General features: G+C 37.1%; 1 protein-coding gene across 3 annotated transcripts in view; it reads left to right on the top strand.

Annotated features, from left to right (window-relative positions):
- Positions 1–26,156, top strand: part of MTUS1 (microtubule associated scaffold protein 1) — a 161,573-nt gene that overhangs the window by 81,267 nt on the left and 54,150 nt on the right. For all 3 annotated transcript variants that reach the window (XM_055334607.1, XM_055334608.1, XM_055334609.1), the window contains 2 exons: positions 10,522–10,656; positions 13,873–13,911. In XM_055334607.1, the coding sequence (XP_055190582.1) occupies positions 10,522–10,656; positions 13,873–13,911 (174 nt within the window). The remainder of the gene's footprint in view (positions 1–10,521; positions 10,657–13,872; positions 13,912–26,156) is intronic.

A 26,156-nucleotide genomic window follows, 5' to 3' on the forward strand; every position in this document is an offset into this window, starting at 1 on the left:
GGCTCCTTCCACAGTTTGGCTATTGTGGACATTGCTGCTATAAACATTGGGGTGCAGGTGTCCTCGTGTTTCACTGCATCTGTATCTTTGGGGTAAATCCCCAGCAGTGCAATTGCTGGGTCGCAGGGCAGTTCTATTTTTAACTCTTTGAGGAACCTCCACACAGTTTTCCAGACTGGCTGCACCAGTTCACATTCCCACCAACAGTACAAGAGGGTTCCCCTTTCTGCACATCCTCTCCAACATTTGTTGTTTCCTGCTTTGTTAATTTTCCCTGTTCTCACTGGTGTGAGGTGGTATCTCATTGTGGTTTTGATTTGTATTTCCCTGATGGCAAGTGATGCAGAGCATTTCCTCATGTGCATGTTGGCCATGTCTATGTCTTCCTCTGTGAGATTTCTATTCATGTCTTTTGTCCATCTCATGATCAGATTGTTTGTTTCTTGGGTATTGAGTTTAATAAGTTCTTTATAGATCTTGGATACCAGCCCTTTATCTGATATGTCATTTGCAAATATCTTCTCCCATTCTGTAGGTTGTCTTTTAGTTTTGTTGACTGTTTCTTTTGCTGTGCAGGAGCTTTTTATCTGATGAAGTCCCAATAGCTGCAAGAAATTTTGTTGTTGTTTTTTTAAGATTTTATTTATTTATTCATGAGAGAAACACAGAGGCAGAGACAGGCAGAGGGAGAAGCAGGCTCCATTCAGAGAGCCTGATGTGGGACTCAGTCCTGAGGTTCCAGGATCACGCCCTGGGCTAAACTGCTGGGCCATCGGGGCTGCACAGGCTGCAAGAAATTTTGAATGAAAACCATTTTAAGTTTGACAAATAGAGTCAAGATGAAAGGGGAATGAAAAAAAATAATACAGCACCACCTGGTGGTAGGCAATAGGTAACTTTTTTAATGAATTTTTTTTCCTCAAATTTTTCTTTGTTTGGGTTTTTAAATTGTCATCTATTTATACAGTAGCCTACTGTGTGAATGGACTAGTTTGTTTACTTTTTAATCAACAGTATGAGAAGTCATAGCTTTGATTTTAACTTTGCCAGAAGCTCCTGTGTCACATGGCTCTTTTGATCGATTGCTCTGTCCCACAAAACTGAGTTAATTACTCCAGGTTACAGGGCTACGTCTACCCTTCACATGTCCTGATGGTCTCCTCATCGCCTCTGCTCTTCTGCCTCTAAATCAAAACCAAAAAACCACGTCTGTGTGAAGATTTCATGATTCTGAGTATTCATTTTATGTTTTGACTCAGTAGTTAGCACAGGAGATTAAGTTTATAAGCCTAAAGCTTTCAAAATGAAACTTTTTTTTTTTTTAACCTCAAGGAAAGCCTATGAGGAATTCTGTTTTCTGTGTATAAAATGGATGATTTAGGGATGCCTGGGTGGCGCAGCAGTTTAGCGCCTGCCTTTGGCCCAGGGCGTGATCCTGGAGACCCGGGATCGAATCCCACGTCGGGCTCCCGGTGCATGGAGCCTGCCTCTCCCTCTGCCTGTGTCTCTGCCTCTCTCTCTGTGTGTGTGACTATCATAAATAAATAAATTTTTTAAAAAATGAAATGGATGATTTAATTGAGCTATGTTTTTCCTGTTCGGTATTAGTATCTATTTGCTCATTTCCTCTTTAAAATTTCCTCACCAAATAACTAACAGATTTATTAATTTGAGCAGTTGTGGACTGTCAGTGTACAGGCACCACGACAGATGCTGTGAGGGATATGGGATATAAAAGAACTGGTCCATATCTAAAAGGTAGTTGAAGAGGATAATCACGTGAGTAACTAGAATACCAGATAAAATAGGATTATTGGGAGTGAGGTTGGAGAGGAGGGCAATTCTCTTTGCTTTAAGGAGGCATCAGTTTGTTTCTGGTGGAAGAACAAGGACAAAGTGGTCATAGTTCTTGAACCTTCTGGGTGTGGAGCACTGTTACAGGGTTGCCATACACTCTTTCTTTCTTTCCTCCCTTTTTTTTTTTCTTTCTCCTATAACTTCTACCACTGCACTGACTATATCCATGAGGAGAGCAAGGGAGGCTCAGAGAGGTTGTCGATGGTCCAGGGGGGCCCTCAGCCAGCGCGTGAGAGAAACAAGAATGTGAGCGTGTGGAGGACGAGGCATCCAACTAATGGCTGAATTACTGAGCACATTTCCGAGAGGTAGCAGTAGCTTGTCTCACAGGATAGTGAGTAGCCGTGTCCTGGAACTCGGGGAATATTAAAATGTGTCACTTAAAATTAAAAAAGGTGACTGTCCACTTATCATTTCACCTTTAAAGTTGTGGCATAAAGTAAGAAAGGTTTGCGTGGAACCAGCAACGCTGTGAATTTGCAGAGGTCATTCACACGCGTGTTATCTTAAGGTTATTTCCCCTTGCAGCTTTCTCCGTTTGCGGTGTGAATTTTAAAAGCAAACCGGCGAAGCGGGATGCCCAGTGTGCTCTCGGGGAGCCGAGTAGCCGAGGAATGTGGCCCTTGGCTGCGGTCCCCGGTGCCCTGCCCGGCGCTTCCCAGGGACAGCCATGTTGACTTGGCCACCGTTCCAGTTCTGTGTCTGACTCTCCGAAGGAGCTTGTAAAATGCTTTTGTCCCTTCCTTTTTGTCTCCTAACAAAGGAGTTTACCCTACACCCACAGAGCCTGTCGAGCGGCGATGTGTCCCCGTTGCAGATTAAGCATTCAAATCAATGAGTCTTTCCGAGTTTGATTTGCTAGCTGGTTTAATCTGTTCTGTGTAGTGCCTTGGAGCTTACAGACCCCCCCCCCCCATTCTAATTCACTAAGAGCAAGCATGAGGGATAGGAGAGTGAACATGGCTGCAGTTTTTCCTGCTTAAGATCGCTTTGATCTTTTTAAATGACTGTACCAGGAGGATTTCGCAGTTGTACAGAGACGGACATTTCTTCAAAAATATTTATCAATTCTACACTCACCCCACCGGCTGGCTCAGAGAGGCACTATGATGCTACCTTGTTGACACTGCTGGTCCTCGGATCCTACAGCCTTTGTATAGTTCCTTTGTTAGCCACGCTTACTGGGAAAAGAAGTAGGTCGACGATTTCTGGTTTGATTCTTTTCTTTGTAAGCATGCTTACATTTTATTCAATAAATGGATTTAGCATCTCTTGATTGTTATTTTTTTTTATAACTTGTGATTTGTTGATGGCCATAATTATGGGGCGTATTTGAATTTAAGTTGTGAATGGTTCTAATAGAATCGATCTTATTCTAGATTTTCTGTGTTTTTAGACTGTTAATATAATTCAGTGGTGTTGTCGATGTGCTGGGCACATGGAATTACCTTATTATCAAAGAGTCTTTGGCCTCATTTCTGATTAAATAACCAGTAGTTTTACGTGTGTAGCTTAGAGTTGTGTGAGTATAGAAAAATATTTTTCTAGAATTCAAACCGCACATCTTTGATGATTTTACTCATTATAAGCAAAGATTTTAAAGATGTGTACCTTTTAAAGATCACCTTAAAACATGAAAAAATCATTTTGAATGGTCTTTTTTCTATTTCTGATAATGATGGGTCATGTGAGGAAATAATCTCTTGATCAGTTTTTTGGTACATATTGGGTTAAACATTTAAACCCCTTTCAAGAATGTATTCTTGCTTTGCTGCTCATTTCTTTGTGATGCGATACTGCTAGTGGCATCATTTAAGAACTTCTGAGATTGCACAGTGCTGTTGTAAAATGAGCAGCTGGTTCTTGGTACTTTGGAATCCTTTAGAAATTACCGAGTTATAAAACAAAAGACTAAATATATAAGAATAAATTTCTCTTTGGAGGTTTTAGCAGGTTCTTTCTGTGTATTCTTCTATGCATAGAACATTTAAAAGTTAATGGTTTTCTTTTGGATATTAGCCTGAAATATTGCACAGTAGTTTCTATGTCAAATGTGCTCATGGATAGAGTTTAGACATTGATAAGCTCTCTGAGATTCAGCTAAAGTCCAATTTTTAAGATCATTGGATAAAAATACATATTGTAGGTAGGGGCTATATTGTATAATTGTAGAAGGCAGTCTTTAGCAAATGTGTAATTTTGCCCGCTTTGTGAACGTGAAATCCAAAGGCTTCCTTCTTCAACGCTGGCAAAAAACCAAAACAAAAACACTTATTTTTGAGAGACAGTTGATGGTGAGGGGGGAATTGCAAGAGATGCACACCAAAGCTGCTTGTACTCTTGGAATTGAGGCAAATAGAAGCATAGCTAGAGAAATGGAGTATTCTTTACCTTCACCAGCCCTGGCTTAGCAGGTGTGCTTTATAGAAAAGGGCGTTCACCTCAGACTCATCCTAGTTTTTCTGCTCACTCCTGGGAAGTTGAATTATCTTCCACTATCCTTAGCCTCGGGATCCTTACCTGATGAACGGGAGGGCAGTACTACATCATCTTAAAAATCCTTGCAGCAACAAATATTTCTGACCACTTCGATTTTCTTTACTACAATAAGACGGTGTCTGGTAGTATGGAAGGTGGGTGTTTGATTTGTTGGAGTGATCAAGCTGATAGAAGAGTTCTTCTTATTTACCCACAGTCTGATGGCAAGTGAGTATTATCTCACCTGCCAACACAGGTCAGTTGGTCAGAAGTACCTGGAGTAGATCATTGAAAAGTTTGTTTGACTAGGGATGTCTGCCATAGGTGCGGAAGGGGTGAGAGGCAGTGGATGTACTCTGGCCCTGTATTACATGCTTGATACTATGCCCATCCAAATGGACTACTTGAAAATGCTATTATCTAGACCGGCATTAATTTTTTTTCATTTTTTCAGTGTTTTTCTGGGGTGCAAATGAGACATTCTTGTTACTACACAGTTGAGTAACTTTGCTTTTAGAATTTGAAAGTGTAGATTTCAGTAGCGACTTGGTTTCAAGCCAGGTGGGCAGATGATCTGGCACAGTGGGTAGCATTACACAGATTGACCAAAAAAATTCAAGAAATAACAGAATGTTGGCTCTGTATATAAACATAACTCAACGAACAAAACAAAAGCTAATGTTAACCAGATGCTAGAATGTACTATGAAATGTTAGTTTGCAAATAAGTCTGGTACAATGAGAAGCCCTTCTGTAATAAGAAAATAATTTCTTTTGCCTAGACTTCTGAGAATTTCTTTGTGTTCTCTTCAGACTCCATCATCTCCCTTACTCTTTTATTTTGTTTGAATCACATTTCGACCATGGGGAGATGAAACGAAGGATTCCAGAGAATCTATTATTTTGCCATAATTGAGGCTGCTAGGACCAAAGCTCACAACAGAACAGGGGCAATTCTAAATTGCTATCACAGCTGCTGGGGCCTGGGTGACCACACGTGGGATACCATGTATTGATTCTACAGACAAACCGTCACCGAGGGGTGGTGGCCCATGTAGCACTGTGTTGAGAATTCTGAGGATGCATGTGGCTTCAGTGGGACTATAATAGAAAACCTACAGTTCTTCCTTCCCATATAAGGAAAAGCCAGTCCTTCCTAATATGTGTCTCCTTGACTTTCACACTGCTACCCCACTCACAACACTCTGGTCACCAGATGTGTGGCAGTTTTTACCACCACAAGCAAGTCACTAGACACCAGCTGGGTGGTCTGCTATCCTGACACCGTCTACCAGAGATGGCATCTGATTCCACAAGTTAAGGGCTCACCCCCTTCAGATGCCAGTCAGAAGTCCAGGTGACAACGTGGACTTCTCACAAACTAGCTGTAGATGGAAGATTCCAACGACTCCTATCTGGGTATGATAAATTTGCTAGAGCAGCTTACAAAACTGAAGTACACATTTATTTACGTTTACCAACGTATTATAAAAGGATATAACAGGATACAGATGAACATTAGGATGGAAATGATGCTAGGGGAAGGTATGCAGGAAGGGTGAAGAGTGTCCATCCCTCCACAGGTGTGCTACTCTCCCAGCACCTGCGCATGTTCACCAGCTCAGAAGCTCTCTGAACCCTATAGCTGGGGATTTTTCTGAAGGCTTCCATAAAAGGGCATGATTGATCATTAAATTCATTTTTAGCCCTTTTCCCTTCTAAAAAAAAAATGAAGAGCAGGGCCGAAAATTCTAAGATTCTAATCATGGCTTGATCTTTCCAGTGACCAGCCTCTGTCCAGAAACCCACACAGAGTCACCTCATTAGACAAAAGCTACTCCTGTCACCAAAGAAATTACAAGGATTTCAGGAAATGTGTGTTAGGAATTAGGGGCAGAGGCCTGATATATATTTTCTATTATCTCATAGGTACTGACTACCATATTTGTTTAGTGAGGGCCCTGTGAGAGCATATGTACCATTTCCAAACTTGATTTTCAGACCCACTCATTATACATAGAGAGATGAAGGGATTCATAATTAGGCAGTGGCCAAGTCAGGACCAGAACTGAAATATCATAGATCCCATTCCATTGATTGATATTATGAGTTATTATGTTGGAACTTTTGCCACTAGAGTTTATCATTTGCATATAATAGCTCTGGACAAGGGAAAATTTAGATACCATCAGGATACCCAACCAGCAGTCATGTTAGGAACTGAAATAGAAGGCAGGAGAAATATTTTCAGCATATCATGCCTCATAGAGAAATAACATTTTTCAAGTAGGGATTACTAGAAAGCAACGCACAAAGAGTATTTAGGGAATTAAATGATGTGTAATTGTTGGTCATCAAAGTGTGTGCAGCTCAGTATAATATGTTCCCACTGTTAGTGAACTGGGAAAGAGTGAAGGTGGGAAGTATGTGCCGTAGATGATCAGAAAGAGTATGTTAGTACATGTGTGTATGTGTTTATGTGATTGTACCTAGTCAAAAACTAAGAAATTTTATCCTTGTGTATGGATTTTGACCCATGTTATGAAATTGATGATAGATCTGTTGTTGGGTCTAATATTCATGCTGAGCCTGAAGAGTGGCAGTTTGTTTCTGGGACAACACCTCCTGTCTCTGTGTGTGGCAGAGTCCAGGGATAAGAGTATTGTGCCTCTTGAGAAATTTGTGCTTTAGTAAAAATCATTTTAGTTTGTTCTTTGGAAACTGAGGTCTTTGTTTTTAAAGCTGAGAAATGAAAAGTATGAATGAATTTGGGATCATACAATTTTTTATTAGGTCTATAAATTAAACTCAAACTTTTCAAAATCTGAAGAAGTGACTTATGATGTCACTTATGATCATCAGTGCAGCTGATGAATTGAAAAAAACGTTTCAAGAGGGGATCCCTGGGTGGCTCAGTGGTTTAGCACCTGCCTTCGGCTCAGGGCATAATCTTGGAGACCCGGGGTTGAGTCCCATGTTGTGCTCCCTGCATTGAACCTGCTTCTCCCCCTGCCTGTGTCTCTGCCTCTCTCGCCCTCTCTCTGTGTATCTCATGAATAAATAAAATCTGTAAAAAAACAAGTTTCAAAAAAAGAAAGACAAAATCCGGATTGTTATAATACATGTTTAAGACCTTAACATGATTTACTTCTTTCTGGAATTTTGATTTAGCAAAAGCTAAATGCTATTGAAACCCAATATCCATTTTATATGAAAACCTTAAGATAGGTTTTTGATGAAATTTTGCTTCTGTTAAGACTGTAAAGTCCTATCCCATCCATCCTTTAAAAAGTATGTTGAATTTTATAGTAGTTGTATCTTCACTATTATCATTTATGTTAGCTCCCTGTAATTTTAAGCTTGAGAAAAACCAAGTCTTTGGGTTCTGGAGAAAGAGAACTGGAAAGGAAAATAGGAAGTTAACAGATCTCTCAGTAGGAGGGAAGACTCTGTTGATATGACCTAATATTGGAAAGGTTACATGGTCACAGGAAGAAGGGACAGATGGTTCATTGTAGAGTGACTTGATGTAGATCAGGGAAGAATAACATGTCTTTACAGGTTTAATTGTGGCATCTATAAACACTGTTGTAGGAGTTAGGATGGTATAGCCCATTGAAAAATTTCTGCTTTCAAATTTACAACAGTCATAAATAAAGTAGAATCTTACCCTTTTCTAATGTGAGATGAAGGGTAGAATCAAAGTTGGTGATAAATGTATGATTATGTGTTGAGTATTAGAATAGAATTGGATGCTTAGAACTAGGAGTTGAACATCATTGAAAATGATGATAAAAAATCCAATCTGGGTTGGTGGCAGGGAGCTTAATCTTGGGAACCAGGTAGTGAATGAGTGCACCTGTAGATTTCCCCTCTGGCCCAGTGAGTCTATAGGTATATGAAAATGCCAGTGGTTTGTGTGATTAGTAACGGGACATGGATAAAAAGATCAACTTTTATAGGAGAAGGGGACCAGAAAACTTTCCCCCAGTATTTTGGTTTGGATTTTTTTTTTCTTGGCTATGGAGAGAAAGGGACCAAGTGCTGGGTTTATGCTTGAGCATTGTGTAACATGGTGATCCCTTAGGAAAAACAAAACGGTAATGTTAAAAATCCTTATAGAAGCTAAACTTCGGGATAGTGTACTTTTTTAAAGATGACTTAGTTATAGAGAATGGTGAGTTTAGAATGGCGTTTTAAGGAAAGACTAATTTTTTTCCCTTAGGTTGTTACTGCAATTTTCTTTTTTAAATACCACTTAGTGAGATTTGAAATCGTTTGTTTTGTTTTGCTTTGTTTGAATTTTCACATGCTGGTACTACTTTTCAAACTTTTACTCTGAGGTTTTTGATGCTTTTGAGAATTTAAAATGTAGACTCCCCCTGCCTGAAACACTGAAATAAATGGTGGTAATGGTGTTCTATTCCTAAGTATTCCCACAAGCCCACTTAACCATGCCATAGCAGAGAACCACTATTCATAGGACCTCATTATGGATCAAATATACCTTCAGGGAAAACATACTGTGAAAATACATTCTCATTTGGAGTTCAGAGTGCAGGAAACAAGCCCTGTTCCTTTCTTTGTCCTCTGCCCTTTTTCCCTGTCCCAAGTACAAATACAAATCCTAACACTCTCTAGAATTAGGTTTCCCTTTATAATCCGATGGGAAGCCATAAAGGTGAAGAGCAAATGCACAATTTTGGAAGAACCTATATAAATCCGGTCTACACAGTTGCCTTAAGCAACTGAAAGATACTTAGTGTGTGTTTGTTTTGATACTTAGTTTTTTGGTGCTGGTCATTACTGGGCAAAAGCAGAAATAAGAGTAAGAAACACATCTGCTTCAGGCTTTGCTATAATTGTTTCTCCATGGTTTCAGACTGTGGTTCTGATAGAACTCAACCAGTTGTAAATTGTCACCCATTATTTTTTTAAATCTGTATTCTTTATTCTGAAGTGTCACTGTCCATCAATGTGCTAAGTTTGTCTTTCGAGTCCTAATGAAGAACTGGAGGCAAAAATCGGAGACTGGCAAAATGGAAGGTGCCCTTTCTGGGATTCATGGGCTTTTTATACCTAAAGTGTAGTATTTACTCACTTAATTTTTCCCTCTAACTTTTACCCTGACATGTTCCCTGGGAAATATTGTAGATCTACTACTTTTTTGTTGAAGATTTTATTTATTTATTTATTTATTTATTTATTTATTTATTTGAGAGAGAGAGAGAGAGAGAGAGAGAACATGGGGAGAGTGATAAGAAGAAGCAGACTCCCCACTGAGCAGAGAGCCTGATGCAGGGCTTGATCACAAGACCCAAAGATCATGATCACAGGACCCAAAGATCATGACCTGAGCCAATGGCAGACACTTAACTGACTGAGCCACCCAGGTGCCTCTGTAGATCTACTCCTGTCGTAGCGCCCTTGGCCTAGTTAACTATAGTGGACTCAGAATTAGATCACAACCTAAGCAAAGTTGGTGAGCAACTAGTTTCTCCAAAATTGTTTATAGTGATTCTTTTAGGGCCTGAAAACAGTTTTTTTCCTCCCTGAGAGGATTCCCATATGAGTAGAGAGGAAACATTTACATATCATGTCAGCAATGGTTTTCATTATTCAGGTGGGATTGGTTTTTATGTTTTAGCTTCGGGACTTAGGCACATTTGTTCCAGTTGAGGGAGTTCTAGCTCCTGGCTGGAGCAGTGGAAGAGCAGAACTAGACCTCATCCTTGTAGCCAGCAAGGAGTTTGTACCTCGTTGTTCCCACATTATTAACACAGTTGGCTGCCTGTGTTTATTATGTTAGATTATTGGCGCATCTGCCTTGTCTTCTTGAAGATGGATGCTCTTCCTACCTGTACCTTGGGCATGCTTATTACATGGCATGGGTGGCCATATAATTTATCTTCCAACTTTTATTGGGGATGAAAGCTCAACTGGACAAGATATACTTCAAACTTGGATTATGCCAAGATGTATGGTCGCTTTGGTTGTAGCATTTACCTTGCATCCCTGAGGACAGGAGCTACATATTATCAATCATTACATTTCCAAGGTGCAGTAATGACTGGCACATTGTAGATGCTTAGAGAACAGTTGTTGATTCATGGAGGAATGAATACATTTTGGAAAATTGATGCTCTATTTATCTATAAATAAAGTGCACTTTTCTGTTTTGTTGCAGCTGGTAATGCCACTGTCATCAAGTACGAAGAAAAACCTCCCAAACCAGCATTTCAGAATGGTTCCTCGGGATCCTTATATTTAAAGCCTTTGGTATCCAGAGCTCATGCACACTTACTAAAAACTCCTCCGAAAGGTATGTTCCTCATTGCAGTGAAAAAAGGGAAGACAAGACTTTTTTAAGTCCTTACCTTATAGAGAGTTAAATTTTGATAGCTAGTTCCTGGTATATTGAACAGTTATCTACAGAGTCTCTCTGAAAAAAGACACGATACATTTTTACAGCAAAGGAACTCTTCTTCTGAGAGTGGGTAGGTTTTGTAGTTAAAACTTGACGTATATAAATTAAGAGATAAAACACAAGTATAAAGTAAAAGTAAATGAGACTTCCAGAATTAAATTATTCTAAGCTAGTGCTCTTGAACAGTGAGATAGAAATGCATAATTTACTTCCCACCTTTGGTCCAAGCCATGTTTTTTTTTTCTGTTCTTTCCCATGGTGCAGTACTCGGTAACTGCCGTGGCTGTGAAGGACTTTCAGGTTTATAAAATATGTGGTATATACTTAATGTGCAGTTGTATCACCAAATCTCAAGTGCATTTGAAGCCCATTAGAAGTTGGATTCATGCTTAGGGAATTGAAAGACTGCTTAACTGAAAGAATTATGGATGACAAACCTGAGCTCTGATATGTGACCCATATTAGAGGTGATGGTTCGTTAGTTTTTTTTTTTTTTTCAAAAGTATTTTATTTATGCTACTGTAGTTACTCTGGGATATGTATGTCTTATCAGTAACAGGAAAAATATCTTCCAGTATTCCAATTTTAACAGGACGAAATTGCTTAGTTATAGAGTAAGAAACAATTAATGATTTTGGGGGGAAGGAATTTAAAATATGTACGTACCCTATCCTGATATATAGGTTAAGACCTATCTAATGAATTTTCTTGATTTCTCTTAGTCATAAAAACAAAGGAAAAACAGATTGCAAATATTTTCTTAATAGACAATTTCAATTAGAAAACAGTTTCATGAAAACAATGCAGTAGTTTGTGTAAGTGAGCTGACAGGGAGGCAAGAGAAGTATTCCAGCCTGGAACAGAGAACATCTTGTCAAAAATGACTGAAGAATATCTGCTTCGATGACACCATGTACAAGAAGTCATTCGACTTTTATATATCTCAGTTTTACCTTATGTTCAAGGGAAATACAAGTCAGCAGATTATGATCCTGAGTTGTAGTTAAGGACCCCCTCTTTTTTTAGCCTGTATGAATTAGCCTTTTGATTTGGCAATTCCTCTACTTTTAACAATGACTGAATGTGTCAGTAGCCACAGTGGTACACACTCGCCCACTTTAATGTCCAGGAAAACAGAGAAACAGAGTCCTCTTTCATTCCATCAACCACACATAGCTGTTGCATTCCTTCCACTTTTCTCAGGGTGCAGCGTGTACACTCTGCTCTTTTTATTGTGTGGCGTATCACAAAAGCTGCTTCCTTTTTGATGGCTATGACCTATTCTGTTTTCCAATTCCATAAGTTCCTGGACTATTTCTGACTTTTACTGTGGCACATAACACTGAGAGGAACAAACATCTCTTGAGTGTAAGCATTCCTCCTTTCTGATTCTAGTTACTTCTAATGGGATATCCCTGAAAGAGGAATTACTGGTTAAACTGTATGAATCTTTTTGAAATTGTTAATATGTTACTCAGCACTTTTCCAGAAAGGTTTAATATCTCACAGCAGTGTGAGAGTGTCCATTGCTTTCATCCTTCTCCACGTGTGTGAATCTATGTAAAGAATCCTATGATAACTTGAGGTTAATCACCTAGTAATACATATCCGTGCTTTCTCTTTTCTACACCATTGAAGAGAAAATAGGCATAAATACTGGCAAAAAGATTCTTCAGTGTACCAGCAGGTTATTATCTGTGCATGGTCTTAAATACATTTCTAGTGCATCAGATGACCCATTGCTGGGATGACATTCTTCCTGGAATCACATCAGTATGTGAATCTACAGGTTTTATTGACAATAATAAAGTCCTAATATCTACACAAACACCAGTAACTAAAAAGAGATGTCATACTTTGATGCTAAATAACTTCAGAGAATTGGGACTTTGATTCCACTGAAAACTTTATGGAATAGAGTTGCTTGTCTTGCTATTGAATTTGAAAGCTTTTACATAATCACAAAGATTTTACTTGACTGAGAATGAATGATTTTTATTTATAATGGCCACAAATTTTTTTTAAAAGATTGATGATTGAGAAAAAGAAAGGCTGGGGGAGGGGTTGGGGGAGGGCGGTAGAGAGAATCTCAACAGGCTCCTAAGCATGGAGCCTGACACGGGGACTCAGATCATAACCTGATCTGAAACCAAGAGTCAAAAAAAAGAAAAAAAAAAAAAAAAGAAAGAAAAGAAAGAAACCAAGTCAGACACTTAACCAACTGAGCCACCCAGGTGCCCCCTGATGGCCACATATTTAAGAGATTATGGTCTCTGTAAAATTCTGTAGATAGAACGTGGCAGCTATTCTAACAAGTAATCTACAGATTACTCGTTACATAATTTTACATAATTTCCAGATTATGCTCTGGAAATGACAATTTCTGGTCAAGTAGAAGCATTCCTAGTTTTCTTCTAGTGACGTATCTTTGTAGCCCTGTATGTATTACCACCACCACTTGTATTTTTGCCATATTTGTTAATGTATAATTAACAAAATTGTAATACGTATGGTGGTTTGATAGACATACACATTGCAAAAGGATACCCTAGTTATGTTTCATATTGTGTCAGTTTGGAGAAAAAGTTTCAGTATTTTTTCCTTCATAGCTGAATAGCAGGTGTATTGGATTTAATGGCTGGCAGTTTTAGAAATCACACACTAGTTGCTGTCTTTCATAAATACCCTGCTTTTTTGCTCTGTCAGCAGTGGGATAGCATAAACTGTGTAATATGTGTGTAAATTCAGTACGGTTAACATTTGTACTCCAGCTGTTCTTGACTGAAAAAATACTTTAGTTTTCGTATCATATTTAATTTGTGACAGTGAATTCATATCACCCTTAAACTAACATCTTGATGTTATTTGGAATATCATTTTATACCTAGAGTGTACTTGATAAAGTTGATTGTATTTCAGTGGTATTTCTCATCTGGAACCTAAAATGTAGACAATGGATTGTTTTTGAAAATACTTTCTTTGTTTTGAAAATATTTTTGTTTTGTTTTTGTGTAGAAAATATTTTTTTTAGAAAATATTTTTAAATGGCTAATTTTTTGTGTGATATTTCACTTAAAATGTGTATTTTACAATTTTTTTTTTATTTTTTAGGTCCCTCAAGAAAAAACCTATTTACAGCTTTGAATGTGGGTAAGTGACAACTTTAAATATGGAAGGAGAAAAAAGAATCTTTTTGTAAAGTCATATTATTGTTGCAAGTATTTAGGTGTATTTACAGGGATGATTTTCACTATTTTTGCTTAAAAATTGAAAGAATTTCAGGCTTGTGGCATGAATTTAACTGCTGATGACTTGGACCAGAATAGTTTAAAATTTGGTCAACATGATTAACAGCTATTGGATGCAAAAGGACATTTTATTAATAACAGATAATTTTAAATTTTTAAAATTATTTTTAAAAATGTGATCTAAAGTGGAGAATATACTTTTTCACAATAAATGCTCTTTTAAAATTGTATAGTCTTCCATTGCTAAACCTTAGCATCAGGTTTTAACACCTTTTAACAGTTCACCTTAACATTTTTCTGTTCTTTTTTATACTTCTGAACAAACTTGCATCTGTCCTTAAAACAGCTTCACCCATTTGAAGCACTGCTGGGAATCTAAAAGTTTTGTCTCTTGAAAAGCCTTAAAAACTCATAAAATGTCTTTACTACAGTTCCTATATTTGATCGAGATAGCTAACCAGGTCCCCATATACTACTGCATTCTCTAATTTATTATTTATTCATAAGACAGTTATGTGGCTTCTAAATGCATTGAAGGCTAGAACAGCAATTTAAAAGGGAGAAAGGTTTTGTAGCACACTGACTATGGTTTACCATGCTTGTGACAGTGTTGAGTGCTAGGGATAAAATGGTGAGCCAGAAATGAACAAGGCCCTTTTCTGCAGGAAGCTCGGCAGGAGGTATAAATTTGTGAGGCACTGTATTTAGGCAGAAATTTAAGAAAATAGGATTGATATATTAATGTAGGGAATAACTAATATGCTTGATGTTTCAAAATTGTGTCCAGTTTCTCAGCTTAAACAGGGATGCGTGAGGGAATTGTATCACAATTTGTTAACCTTTTGTAAGTTTTTAAAGCTAGAGAAGACTCAGCCATCCAGAGTGATTTAAATTCTAAAGGTCCCCAGTGGCATGAGTTCAAATATTTTTACTAAACTTTTTCTAATTAAAAATACACAAAAAGTATCCTTATACACATTGAGATTTTTATTTTCTTTTGTTTTAAATTTCTGGCACATCCTGGTATTTGGAGGAAAAAGAGAGCTAATGTGCTTTAGAATGATTTTATGTTAGAAAATCAGATAACTTTTAATAGGAAGCTAGATGGTATGATAACTCTGTTTAACTGAGAAACTTCCAGAATGTTTCCCAAAATGACTGCACCATTTTACATTTCCACCACCATGTATGAGGGGTCCAGTTCCTTCACATTCTTACCAACACTTGTTTTTATCTTTCTTTATTATAGCCATTTTAATGGGTATGAGGTGGTATCTCACTGTGGTTTGGGGTTTTTGTTTTGTTTATTTGCATTTCCTTGATGGCTAGTGGTATTGAGCCATTTGTATGTCCTCTTTGGGAGAAATGTTTATTCAAATCCTTTGTCCATTTAAAAATTACTTGCACTGTTGAATTGTAGGAGTTCTTTATATATTCTGGATACCAGATCCTTATCAGAAAATGATTTGCAAATATTTTTTCCCACTCTTTCGGCTTTTTCAATAGTGTCATTTGAAGCACTAATATTTCCAATTTTGATGAGGTCCAGTTACTTGATTTTTTCTTTTATTGCTTAGGCTTTTGTTGTATTTTTAAAATTGAAGTAGAGTGGACATACAATATTAGTTTCAGGTATATAATGGAATGAGCATTTATATACATAGACAAATGGTCACCACGATAAGTCTAGTTACCATCTAACACCATACAAAATTATTAATGCATTATTGATTGTATTCCCAATGCTGTACTTAACATCCCTGTGACATATTTATTTTATAGCTGCAAATTTGTACCTCTTAAGCTCCTTCCCCTATTTGCCCATCCCCCCACCACCCTTATCTGGCAACCACCACTTTGTTCTTTTATAGTTGACCCCAGATCAACATGGATCTGAACTACATGGGTCCACTTTAAGACTTTTTTCAATAAATACAGTATAGTAGTGTAAGTGTGTTTTCTTATGATTTTCTTATTAACATTTTTTCTCTAGCTTACTCCATTGTAAGAATATAATATATAATATAGCATACAAAATATGTGTTAATAAACTCTTTAGGTTATCGGTAAGGTTTCCAGTCAACAGTAGGCTAATAGGTAAGTTTTAGGGGAGTCAGAAGTTGTATACAGATTTTTGCCTGGGAGATTGTCAGCACTCCTAACTCCTGGATTTCTTAAGGGTCAACTGTATTTACCATCTATCTCTTTTGTTCATTTCTTATTTTTTAGATTCCACATATAAGTGAAATCATCTCTACCTGTTTGACTTGTTTCTCTTAGCATAATACCCTCTAGGTCCATCTGTGTTGTCGCAAATGGCAAAATTTCATTCGTTTTTTTGGGTAATATTCCATTGTATATCTATACCATGTACTCTTTAGCCATTTATTTATTGATGGACATGTAGGTTACTTTCATACTTGACCATTGCAAATAATGCTGTACTGAACATAAGGGGGGTGCATGTATTTATTCAATGATCTATTCCTCAACTTTTATTGGGAGCTTTTTGATTACTGATTCAATTTCATTAGTAGTAATTGGTTTATTCAGATTTTCTATTTCTTCCTGATTTAGTCTTGGAAGATTGTATGTTTGTAGGAATTTATCCATTTCTTCTAAATAATTCAGTGTTTTGGCATATAATTGTTCATTGTAGTGTCAGTTGTAACTTCTCTTTCATTCTGACTTTATCTGGGTACTCTTTGTTTTTCTTGAAGTGTCTGGCTAAAGGTTTATCAATTTTTATATTTTCAGTGGACCAGCTCTTACTTTCAGTAATTTTCCCTTTGTTTTTAAAATCTATATTCCCATTTATTTCTCCTTCTGGGGCCCCACAATACAAATGTTAGTCTGCTTGATATTATCTCATAAGTTTCTTAAACTATCCTCATTAAAAACATTTTTGTTTCTTTGTGCTGGTGAACTTGGATCATTTCTACTCCTCTGTCTTCTAGATCTGTCTTCCAGAACACCAGTCCATTTTTCTGCATTCTCTAATCTGCTGCTGATTCTCTCTAGTGTATTTTCATTTCAGTTATTGTATTTTGAGCTATGATTGTGGGTTTTTTTTTTAATGTTATCTATCTCCATATTGAAGTTCTCACTCTGTTCCTCCATATTTCTCTGGTGTTAGATGTGTTTTATTTAGGCTTAGGACTGTGATCTCTTATCAGGTAGATGGCTTATCTTTGTTTCATTTAGTTCTTTTTCTGAGGTTTTGTCTTGTTCTTTTGTTTAAAAACCTATTCTGTCTCATTTTGTCTATCTGTGTTTGTTTCTATGTATTCAGTAGATCAGCTGTGTCTCCTGATCTTGAAGGATTGGCTTTATGTAAAAAGTGTCCTCTGACGCCTGGAAACACAATATCCCACCGCCCCAAGTCCCCCAGCATCAGAAGCAGGTGCTCCATGGTGTTTTCTTTTTTGGGCTATGTGTTCATTCCCCTTTCACTGAATCACTACTCTTGTGGACAAACTGGTGGGTGGAGCTGGTCTCCCTCCAGTTCCTGGCAGGAGCTGCTTTAGCTTCATGCTATCTGAGGCTACTTGCTAGATGTTGCAGATGAAAGCTCCTTGATACATTGCGGGGGAGGGGGCGGTTGTCCCAACTGGGATCTCCTGCTGGGTGAGATAGAGCTAGTAGGCTGGAGGTGTGTTTTCTGTTATGGGTATGTTGAGCAGGGCACATCCACAGAGGGGTGCTGGGGTAGCCAAGTGGTGCTAGTAATATAGAGGGAGAATGTCAGAAATGGTACCCACCAGTGTTAGGCTAGCTAGTTAGGAGGGCAGAAAAATGGTACCTGCTAGCATTTCTGCCCCAGAGAAAGTTCCTACAGATCCCTGCACCTTTGGCACATGCCCTAAAATCAGTCAGCACATCTCTTTCATATATAGCCCAGGTGTTTCTCAAACTGCTGCTTTGATGTGTCTCAGATCAAGTAAGTTTGTGTGCAGGCCTTTTAAGAATGGAGTCTTGGTTTTCTGCAGCCATCCAGCTCTCCCAGAGTTAAGCCTCATCGATTTTCAGTGAGGGACTCATTTCTTCGTACCAGGCTCCAGGGCTGGAGGCTTGAATGCCTTGCTCGTCAGGGAGGATCTCTAGGGCAATCCCTCCTGCTTGTGTATTGTTGTGCTGGAGGTATGGGTCCCATACAAACTGTCTCTCTGCCTCTCCTACCCATCTTGATCTTGCTTTTCCTTTATATCTTTGTGGAAGAGCTGTTCTACTAGTTTTAAGGGCATTCTCTGGAAAATTGTACATGTAGTTGAAGCCTTGGTGTGTCTGGGGGAGGAGCTAAGCTCAGGATCCTCCCGTTCGGCCACCTTCATCCTCTCTCTGATTTTGATGTTCTGTGGAAGAAGCCATTGATTGATGCAAGGTTTATGCCTATGTTTTCTTATAACATTTTTATACTTTAAGCTCTTCAGCTTAGGACTGTGATCCATTTTAAGTTCATTTTTGTAAATGAAGTGGAGGTTCCATCTTCATTCTTTTACACAAAGATATCCAGTTGTTCCAGCACCACTTGTTGAAAACAGTAGTCTTCCCCTCATTGAAATGTTTTGGCACCTTTGTTAAAAATAGTTGCCTGTAAATGTGAGGATTTATTTCTGTATTCTCAAATCTATCCCATGGATCTATGTGTCTCTCTTTGCTAATACCACACTGTTGATTACTGTGGTATATAATAAGCTTTTGACATCAGGGAGTGTGAATTTTCTTACTTGTTCTTTTTCAAGATTCTTTTGGTTATTCTGGGTTCCTTGAATTTCTATGTGAACTTTTGAATCAGTGTCCATTTCTGCAAAGAAGTCAGCTGGGATTTTGCGAGACATTGCATTGGATCTGTAGATGAATTTGTGGAGTATTATCATTTTTACAATATCATGTGTTGATCTTCTCTAGTTTCTTTCAATAAGTTCTTTTGTGAATATTTGTATGCAACTTTTCTATGCTTTGGAAGGTGCTATTGATATTGGTCACAATAAAAGTGCTGGTTAAATCAATGTAATATGCTAATCTTAATCTCAATTAAATCTGAAATATGGAAAGACATTCTTCATGTCTCAAGTCTATATGTAAACTGTTATAAAAGATATTTTTTTCTGAGAGGCATAGTAAATAATCCCAGTATATTATTCCCTTTCTACAATAAACTATTTGCATTAGACTTTTCTACAATAAACTCTTTGCATTTTTCCTTTTTACAATGTTGGACTTACATCATGCCTTATTTCCAAAGCATATCATTGACCCTTGATGTATATCAGTAACTCTTGACAAGTGTGGTTATCAGATTGGCAAATTAACTCCTGATTAAATGAGAAAGGAAGTGTTAAATAGGAATCAGATTGTGGTTTTCTTTGGCAAAGCCTTTATCTATGGAGTAGAAATGAGGGATATGATAGAGAATTCTTGTCTCCAATTAACCCTTAATAACTAATGTTATAATAATTGCAGTGGGGAAGATTTTTTAAGGGATCTGGATAGCAGTTTAATCTATATTTTGTGGTATGAACATGTATTTTTCAAAATTCATAAACATAATTTTCCATTTTTCCCCCTGGCTGATACTTACTTATTATTTAAGACTAACCTAACATTATGATGAGCCCACTGAGGAAAAGTCAGTGTTTTGGCTTTTGGAGAAACAGCTTTGATTTTAAGAAGTGGTATCCAAGTAGCCAGTGACTTTGGGTGGATCATGTAACCTCTCTGATAATAGTTTTCTGTGTAATTGAAACGAATGACCACTAAGGTTTCTCTCTGCTATAGTATTCTATGACTACAAAGCACCTTGACTTTCCTTATATTCTGCTTGCAAATGCTCTTTTAGATGATACAGAAGACAATGTTCCACATGCAAACATGTTCCTCTGAGCATTAAATTTTAAATAATTATACCATGGCTTTGAGATAGTTTTTTTTGTTTGTTTTTGTTTTTTTTTTTTTTTTAGCAACAAATAGTTGTGAAGATTAATCTGGCCATCTCTTCATATTTTGTTTTAGTAAAATGGTCACTTAATTGTAGAAGTTTACTAAATTCTAAAAAGTTTAGCATGTAGAGGTTTAAACATCAACCCGATAGTTTTTTTAAATTTGTGATTTTAAATAAATCCAGATAGCTTTATGTCCTGTTTTGTTACTTAACATGAGTAATCACTTCTATTGACTACTACATTTAGAAAATGCAGAAATTTTTAACTCTTCCTCTTGAATATTTGAGACACCTCTGTCACATAAATGATTCTATGATGGACAAGTCTCTCTTTCAAAGTTTGGGGAAGTTTCTTGAGATAGATTCTTAAAAGTAGTTTAAACAAATCAATACCTTTGGGTATCTTATAGTCATTTCACTCAAGTGAATTACTCTCTAAAATCTCCATATACCTGTATACCATGATTGCAACAGAAGAGTGTTGGCTTCACTATACTCTGGTTAACATTGGGTATTATTTTTAAATTGTGGCTAATGTAATAGTTGAAAACTATATGTTACTGTTTTAGTTTAACTTTTCAACAGTTACTTCAGACACTTCCATTATCTCATTAGGCAATAAAGAGGAGCAGAAAGAGAATAAACTTTTGAGGCATTGAATATTGGATTGAATCTTGGTCCTGTCACATTCTTTTTGTGTCCTGACCTTAGGCTGGTTTCCAAGCCTCTCCAAGTCTCAGATTTCTTGTTTGGGAATATGAGAATGTTGTAGGAATAATTCCCAGTATAAAAGTAATTTTGGCTTCATAAATTTTTTGTATGAAAAGCTCTCAAATGGTAGCTGCTTCTGGGGCTAGGGATCGTGATAATGATAACCCTTTCCATTGCTTAGGGTTCTAGTGACTTATTCTGAGTTCTTTTACAGATGTTTAATTATTCTCAAAGCAAGTAGGAAAAAACAACTAAAGTCAAGAACCATCCTCCTGGTATCTAGCTGCTGTAATTTATTTAAAGAATCTAATGCTAAAAGATTTTAGCCAACATTGATTCTAAATAAAACATGGTTTTACAAGGAAGATGTCCCACATACCACATACTATAATTACCTTGGTTCTACCACACATTAAAGCTGTTTGGGATACCAAAGCCTGAGAGATGTATTTATCCAGTCCCCTGAGTGTTTTACACAAGATCATCAGGCTCAGGAGCCACAGTGTCTGCCTTGGAGATTAGAAAATGCACTGCTCTCTGCATACCCATTTACTAAATACAGCACAGGAGGATAAGGTTGCTTTTTTGTATCCCTTATTTCCAAGTGTTAGGAAACAGTTGAGAGTTGGAAACCTGCTCTGATGAGGTAATACTCACATAGCCAGCATTTCCTCTGGTGAAAAAAAGGATGCGCCTATCTTTCACTGTTGGTTTATGATTATAACTTTTATCCTACTTAAAAAGCAGATTTTGTTTTGATATGTGATAAATTTAGTGTTTCACATCAAAGTGTGGATTATTTAGCAAATCTTGTTGGGACACAAAGGGTCTCTTTTCAGCAGGAGCTAGATTCCCACTTTACATACTACATACAAATATAGTCCATATTGATGGAAGTTTTAAACAAAAAAATAGGATGATGAGAAACACTATGAATATTGACTTGGATAGAAAAGACCTCTTCCAGGAACATTAGTACAAAAGAAAAGATTAATAATTATGACAACAAAAGTTTTAGATTTCCCTTTTGTCAAAAACATTGTAAACACAGTGATAGACGCTAACCATAAATAGATTTATTGTAGTGATCATTTTTCAATCAATACAGGTATTGAATCGTATTGTACACTTGAAACTAATATGTTCTGTTATATCACAAAAATTATAAGCAATAATAGCAAACAACAAACTGGGACTGCACATGTAACACATTCCATATTTCAAACCAGCAAGTAAAGATGACCCCAGCAATAGACAAATAAATGGACAGACACAAAAGAAAAAAACATGAAAAAGTTTACAAATGGCTAATTAAAATAATGTGCTAACAATGCTTGTGTGTTTTTAAAACTAATATTGGTTTTGGTGTATGAGTGAGGACCAGGTTCCACACACACAGTACTGAGGCTGTATAAATTATAACAGCCTTTCTGGAGGTACTATGGGGGTATAAAAAAGTCTTCTACTGGGCAGCCTGGGTGGTTCAGTGGTTTTGCACTGCCTTCAGCCCAGGACCTAATCCCAGGCCTGGAGACCTGGGATTGAGTCCCATGTCAGGCTCCCTGCATGGAGCCTGCTTTTCCCTCTGCCTCTTTCTCTCTGTGTCTCTCATGAATAAATAAATAAAATTTAAAAAAAGGCTCCTACCCAGGAATTCCTTTTATCAGAATTGTATAAAGTGAAAATACTGATTTTTTTAAATTGCCTTTCAAAGTTGTTTAGAAGGGGAGAGGGAATTGGAAACAACCTGAATGATTTCAGCAACACCTGTTTAAGTTAAACCACTTGTTGAAATTATGTTCACGGACATTGCAGTGACATTTTTGAAGCCACTAAAGCAATATAAAGAGGTAGCTAATGCCTTGGAAAGATAGGAAGTTTTTAAATACACTAAGTTTATTAAGCTTGTGTTAAGTTCAGAAATTGGTTACAGAGCACTATAATGTATAGGTAATTTCACTTCTATTTTTTAAGAAATATTCTACAGTGAAGATGGGTTTTTGTTTTTAAAAACATTTTACATGGATAAAACATAACAGCTTTCATTTTTTGGAGACCAAAGAAATAGAAGGCAATGTCACTGGTCTTGGGGAACTTATAGTCTTATGGGTAGACAGAGACTAATTTTTCTAATAGTTTTATGTGAATTTTAAAATATTCATAATATAGGCATTCCTCTTCCTTACTAAGGAAGAGGACATTGTGGAAAAATCGGACCCTGAGTTGAATTTCCTACAATTGGAACAGAGGTCTGACCATAAGACAGTAAAGATTACAAGGTATAAAAATGAAAAGAGATTAGCAGTTGTGTCGTGTTGGGAAAGTAAGGAAATAAAGATTAAGATGGATATACTTGGTGTTAGAATTTGGGGGAAGATTGGATAGAGATGCTTGAATCCCTGGTTTAAATATTAATCTGCAGATTCTTCATGATCATTAACAGGAAACAAATCAGCCCTGGTGTAGTTGCATTTCCTAGCATCTAAGCAGCCCTGCACAGCATATGCTTGAATCCCATCTAGAATCATAACATCACTGTATTCTAAACTAAATCTGATTAAGCATCTGCACATACACACACATGTGCACACACACTTCCATGCAGACTGCAGTGGAATCTGATTCTCTTGAATGTACTAGGATACTGTAACATATTGGCCTGCCAAACACTTGTATCATTCATATCACATCTTTTTTTTGTTTGTATATTAAGCCTTACTAAAGACTTCCCACAGTTTTTTATTGTTTTTTATTTGTGCCATTAATAGAAACTCAGCTTATTCTGTACCCTTTTAATAAAGCTGTTCTGTTACTTCAGTTTGCTTAATTTAAGAGTCTATTTTTTCTTTGGCTCCTATAATTTTTTTTTTAAATGGGAAAATAGAGAAACCTATGGCAGACAAATTGAAAAAAATCCTATCTACTCCAACTCTCGGCGGTGCTGACATTTTCGTATACTTGGCTTCAGGTATTTTTTTTCTTATTCTTTAAAGTTGAGATCTTACTATTCATACAATTTTAAATCATGGTTTTTGTTTTTCCGCTTGATATCCTAATACAAGCTTTGCTCCCCTTCATAAAAACTCCTCTTATTCCTAATTTTTATAACTGTAATAACATTGTTCTTAGGTAACAAAAGTTCCTTAGGTTTTTCTTTACTGTCCTCAGTGATCTTTAGACATTCTCTTCAGTTAAGACTTTGTATAGTAACAAAGATGGGCACTTATCTTTAGGTACTCTTCCTATATTTGGCATAACTTCAGAAACTACCGCTAGTGCAGAAGTGATAACAGCTGACCAAATAAGCAATCAAGGAACCTTTTTGAGCCAGTTTTTAAATCCATGCTTCCACCCCTCCCCAAAGTTCATATGTTATAAAAATAGTTGTAACTCCTCAATAACTGCTCATTCACTTATTTAAAAACAAATACATATATATAAAGTGTTTAGGGGAGTACCTGGACCTGGCACATTTTTTAAGAGTTGGCTGTTAGTATGAATGAAAAGAGCATCCCTTTGCTTTGGCTCACGCACGTGTGATCGCCACCAGGGGGCAGACTGTGCTGGGAAAGAAGTGAAAACCCAGCTGGAGCTAGAACACCTTTCCTGTGTGTGTGCGCCTGTGTGTATACACCTGACTGCACCAGCAAGAACCGCTTTCTGACTTTTGACTTTTTGACTAGTGCTGCTGCTTTTTATTCTCATTGTTTCTTGTTCTGTTTAAAAAAGATCATTAACGACATTTACTTCTGTTAGATGTGGGAGCTTAGTGCAGTTGAAGTCAAAATTTTAATGAATGTGATGAGCTGGTGGCATGTTGATAATTTCTCCTTTTGGATAGTCTGGACTAAAGGATTTCCCTTTTGCACCTGGATTGCTCAGTCGGTGAAGCGTCTGCCTTCTGCCCAGGTCATGATTCCAGGGTCCTGGGACTGAGTGGAACATCGGGCTCCCTTCTCAGAAGGCAGCCTGCTTCTCTCTCTCTCCCTCTGCCCCCAGTTCATGCTTGCTCTCTCTCTCAAGTAAATAAAATCTTACAAAAGATTTCCATTTTAACCAGGATAACCTTAGAGTTTACTATTAACTAACAGGCAAAATCCATCCAAAACAAAAAACTGCATGACATCTGAAATGGGGTGGTATCAGGTCTGTTTTTAATACCAACATTTAATTTGATTCTATTTATGATTGTCATGCTGATTGATATTTATTTTTTTCAAATTTAAAAATTCTTTTTAATGTTTTGCTTCCCTTGGTTTTCATTGTCATTATGATATCAACAGACTTTTATTAATAAAAATAAATTTTTACTCATTTTGAAAGCCTGTGTTTTTCATTGTCGATGGGTAAGACTGGAGGGATGTTTCCTGCTGTCCAAGGTAAGCCTAGTTCTAGCCCTTGACCTGGAAACACAGACTATAACTCTGGTGGAGTCCCAGATCCCATCAAGGTTATTTGCACATTCTCAGCCTAATTACGCATGAACACCTTAAAAATATTCTTGGCCACTAGGCAGGTGGGAAGTTGTTCTGTAGTCGGTTACTGGAGAAAAAGAAGCTGGTACCTAACTCTGTTCCATCTAGAACAATCCATGTGGCTTTGGGAATGGCTGTATGAATGTCAGCATACTGGCTGAAATGACAACAACACATCTGACTGTAATTCCAAGGAAAGATGAACTCCTTTGTTTTAGCTATTAATTCAATTTTATTTTTTAAGTGAAAAAGTAAATATTAAATACTATTATCCAACTGTATAAACTCTAGTATTATATATATAAATATGTATATTTATATTCATAAAAATAATAATTCATTTTCTGGATGAAGAACAGAGGCTTGGAAGTTAACTAGGTGATTCACAAGCTCTGCTGAGTCTCAGAATCAAGGGTAGTAATGTTCAGGCCACACCGACCAATTACATCTGAATCTCTTGGGGTAGGATGTTCGTATTATCCTTTTTTAAAGTTCCCCAAGCTAAACATGAGAACAAATGAATTAGGTCCTATTAGGTCAGAGGCCGACACAAGTTGTACTATTGATTATCTTAACTCAAATACAGCTTAGCTTTTGCTGTGTTCTTGTGTGTGCGGTTTCTAATAAAAGGAAGGAAACTGATCCTTTGCTCAACGGTACTGAAAGGTGAGCTATAAAATTGTACTCCAAGAATGTAACAGTGCTCTATTTCTAACCTGTAGAACTAGTCTTCATCCACAGGTGCTTATCAGGCTCATTCTTCGAACTTCAAAAGAAATACAGATATCCAGAAATTATTCTAGACCAGCTGAATCAAAATCATTAGGGGAGGCACCTGAGCTTGTAAACTTTAAAAAAAGTTCATGATTTTTGATGCCAAATTTTGGCTGAAGATCTTTAGAGGTGTGCCACATGGTATGTGCTTAGCTATATTCGGTTAAATTATAGGGAAGCAGATTTTTAGAAAAATAACTTTTAAAAAATCACATAGAGTTATCCAGCAATGGAACAATCTATTTT

The sequence above is a fragment of the Nyctereutes procyonoides genome, unplaced genomic scaffold (genome assembly GCF_905146905.1).
Source record: "Nyctereutes procyonoides isolate TBG_1078 unplaced genomic scaffold, NYPRO_anot_genome, whole genome shotgun sequence".
NCBI lineage: Eukaryota > Metazoa > Chordata > Mammalia > Carnivora > Canidae > Nyctereutes > Nyctereutes procyonoides.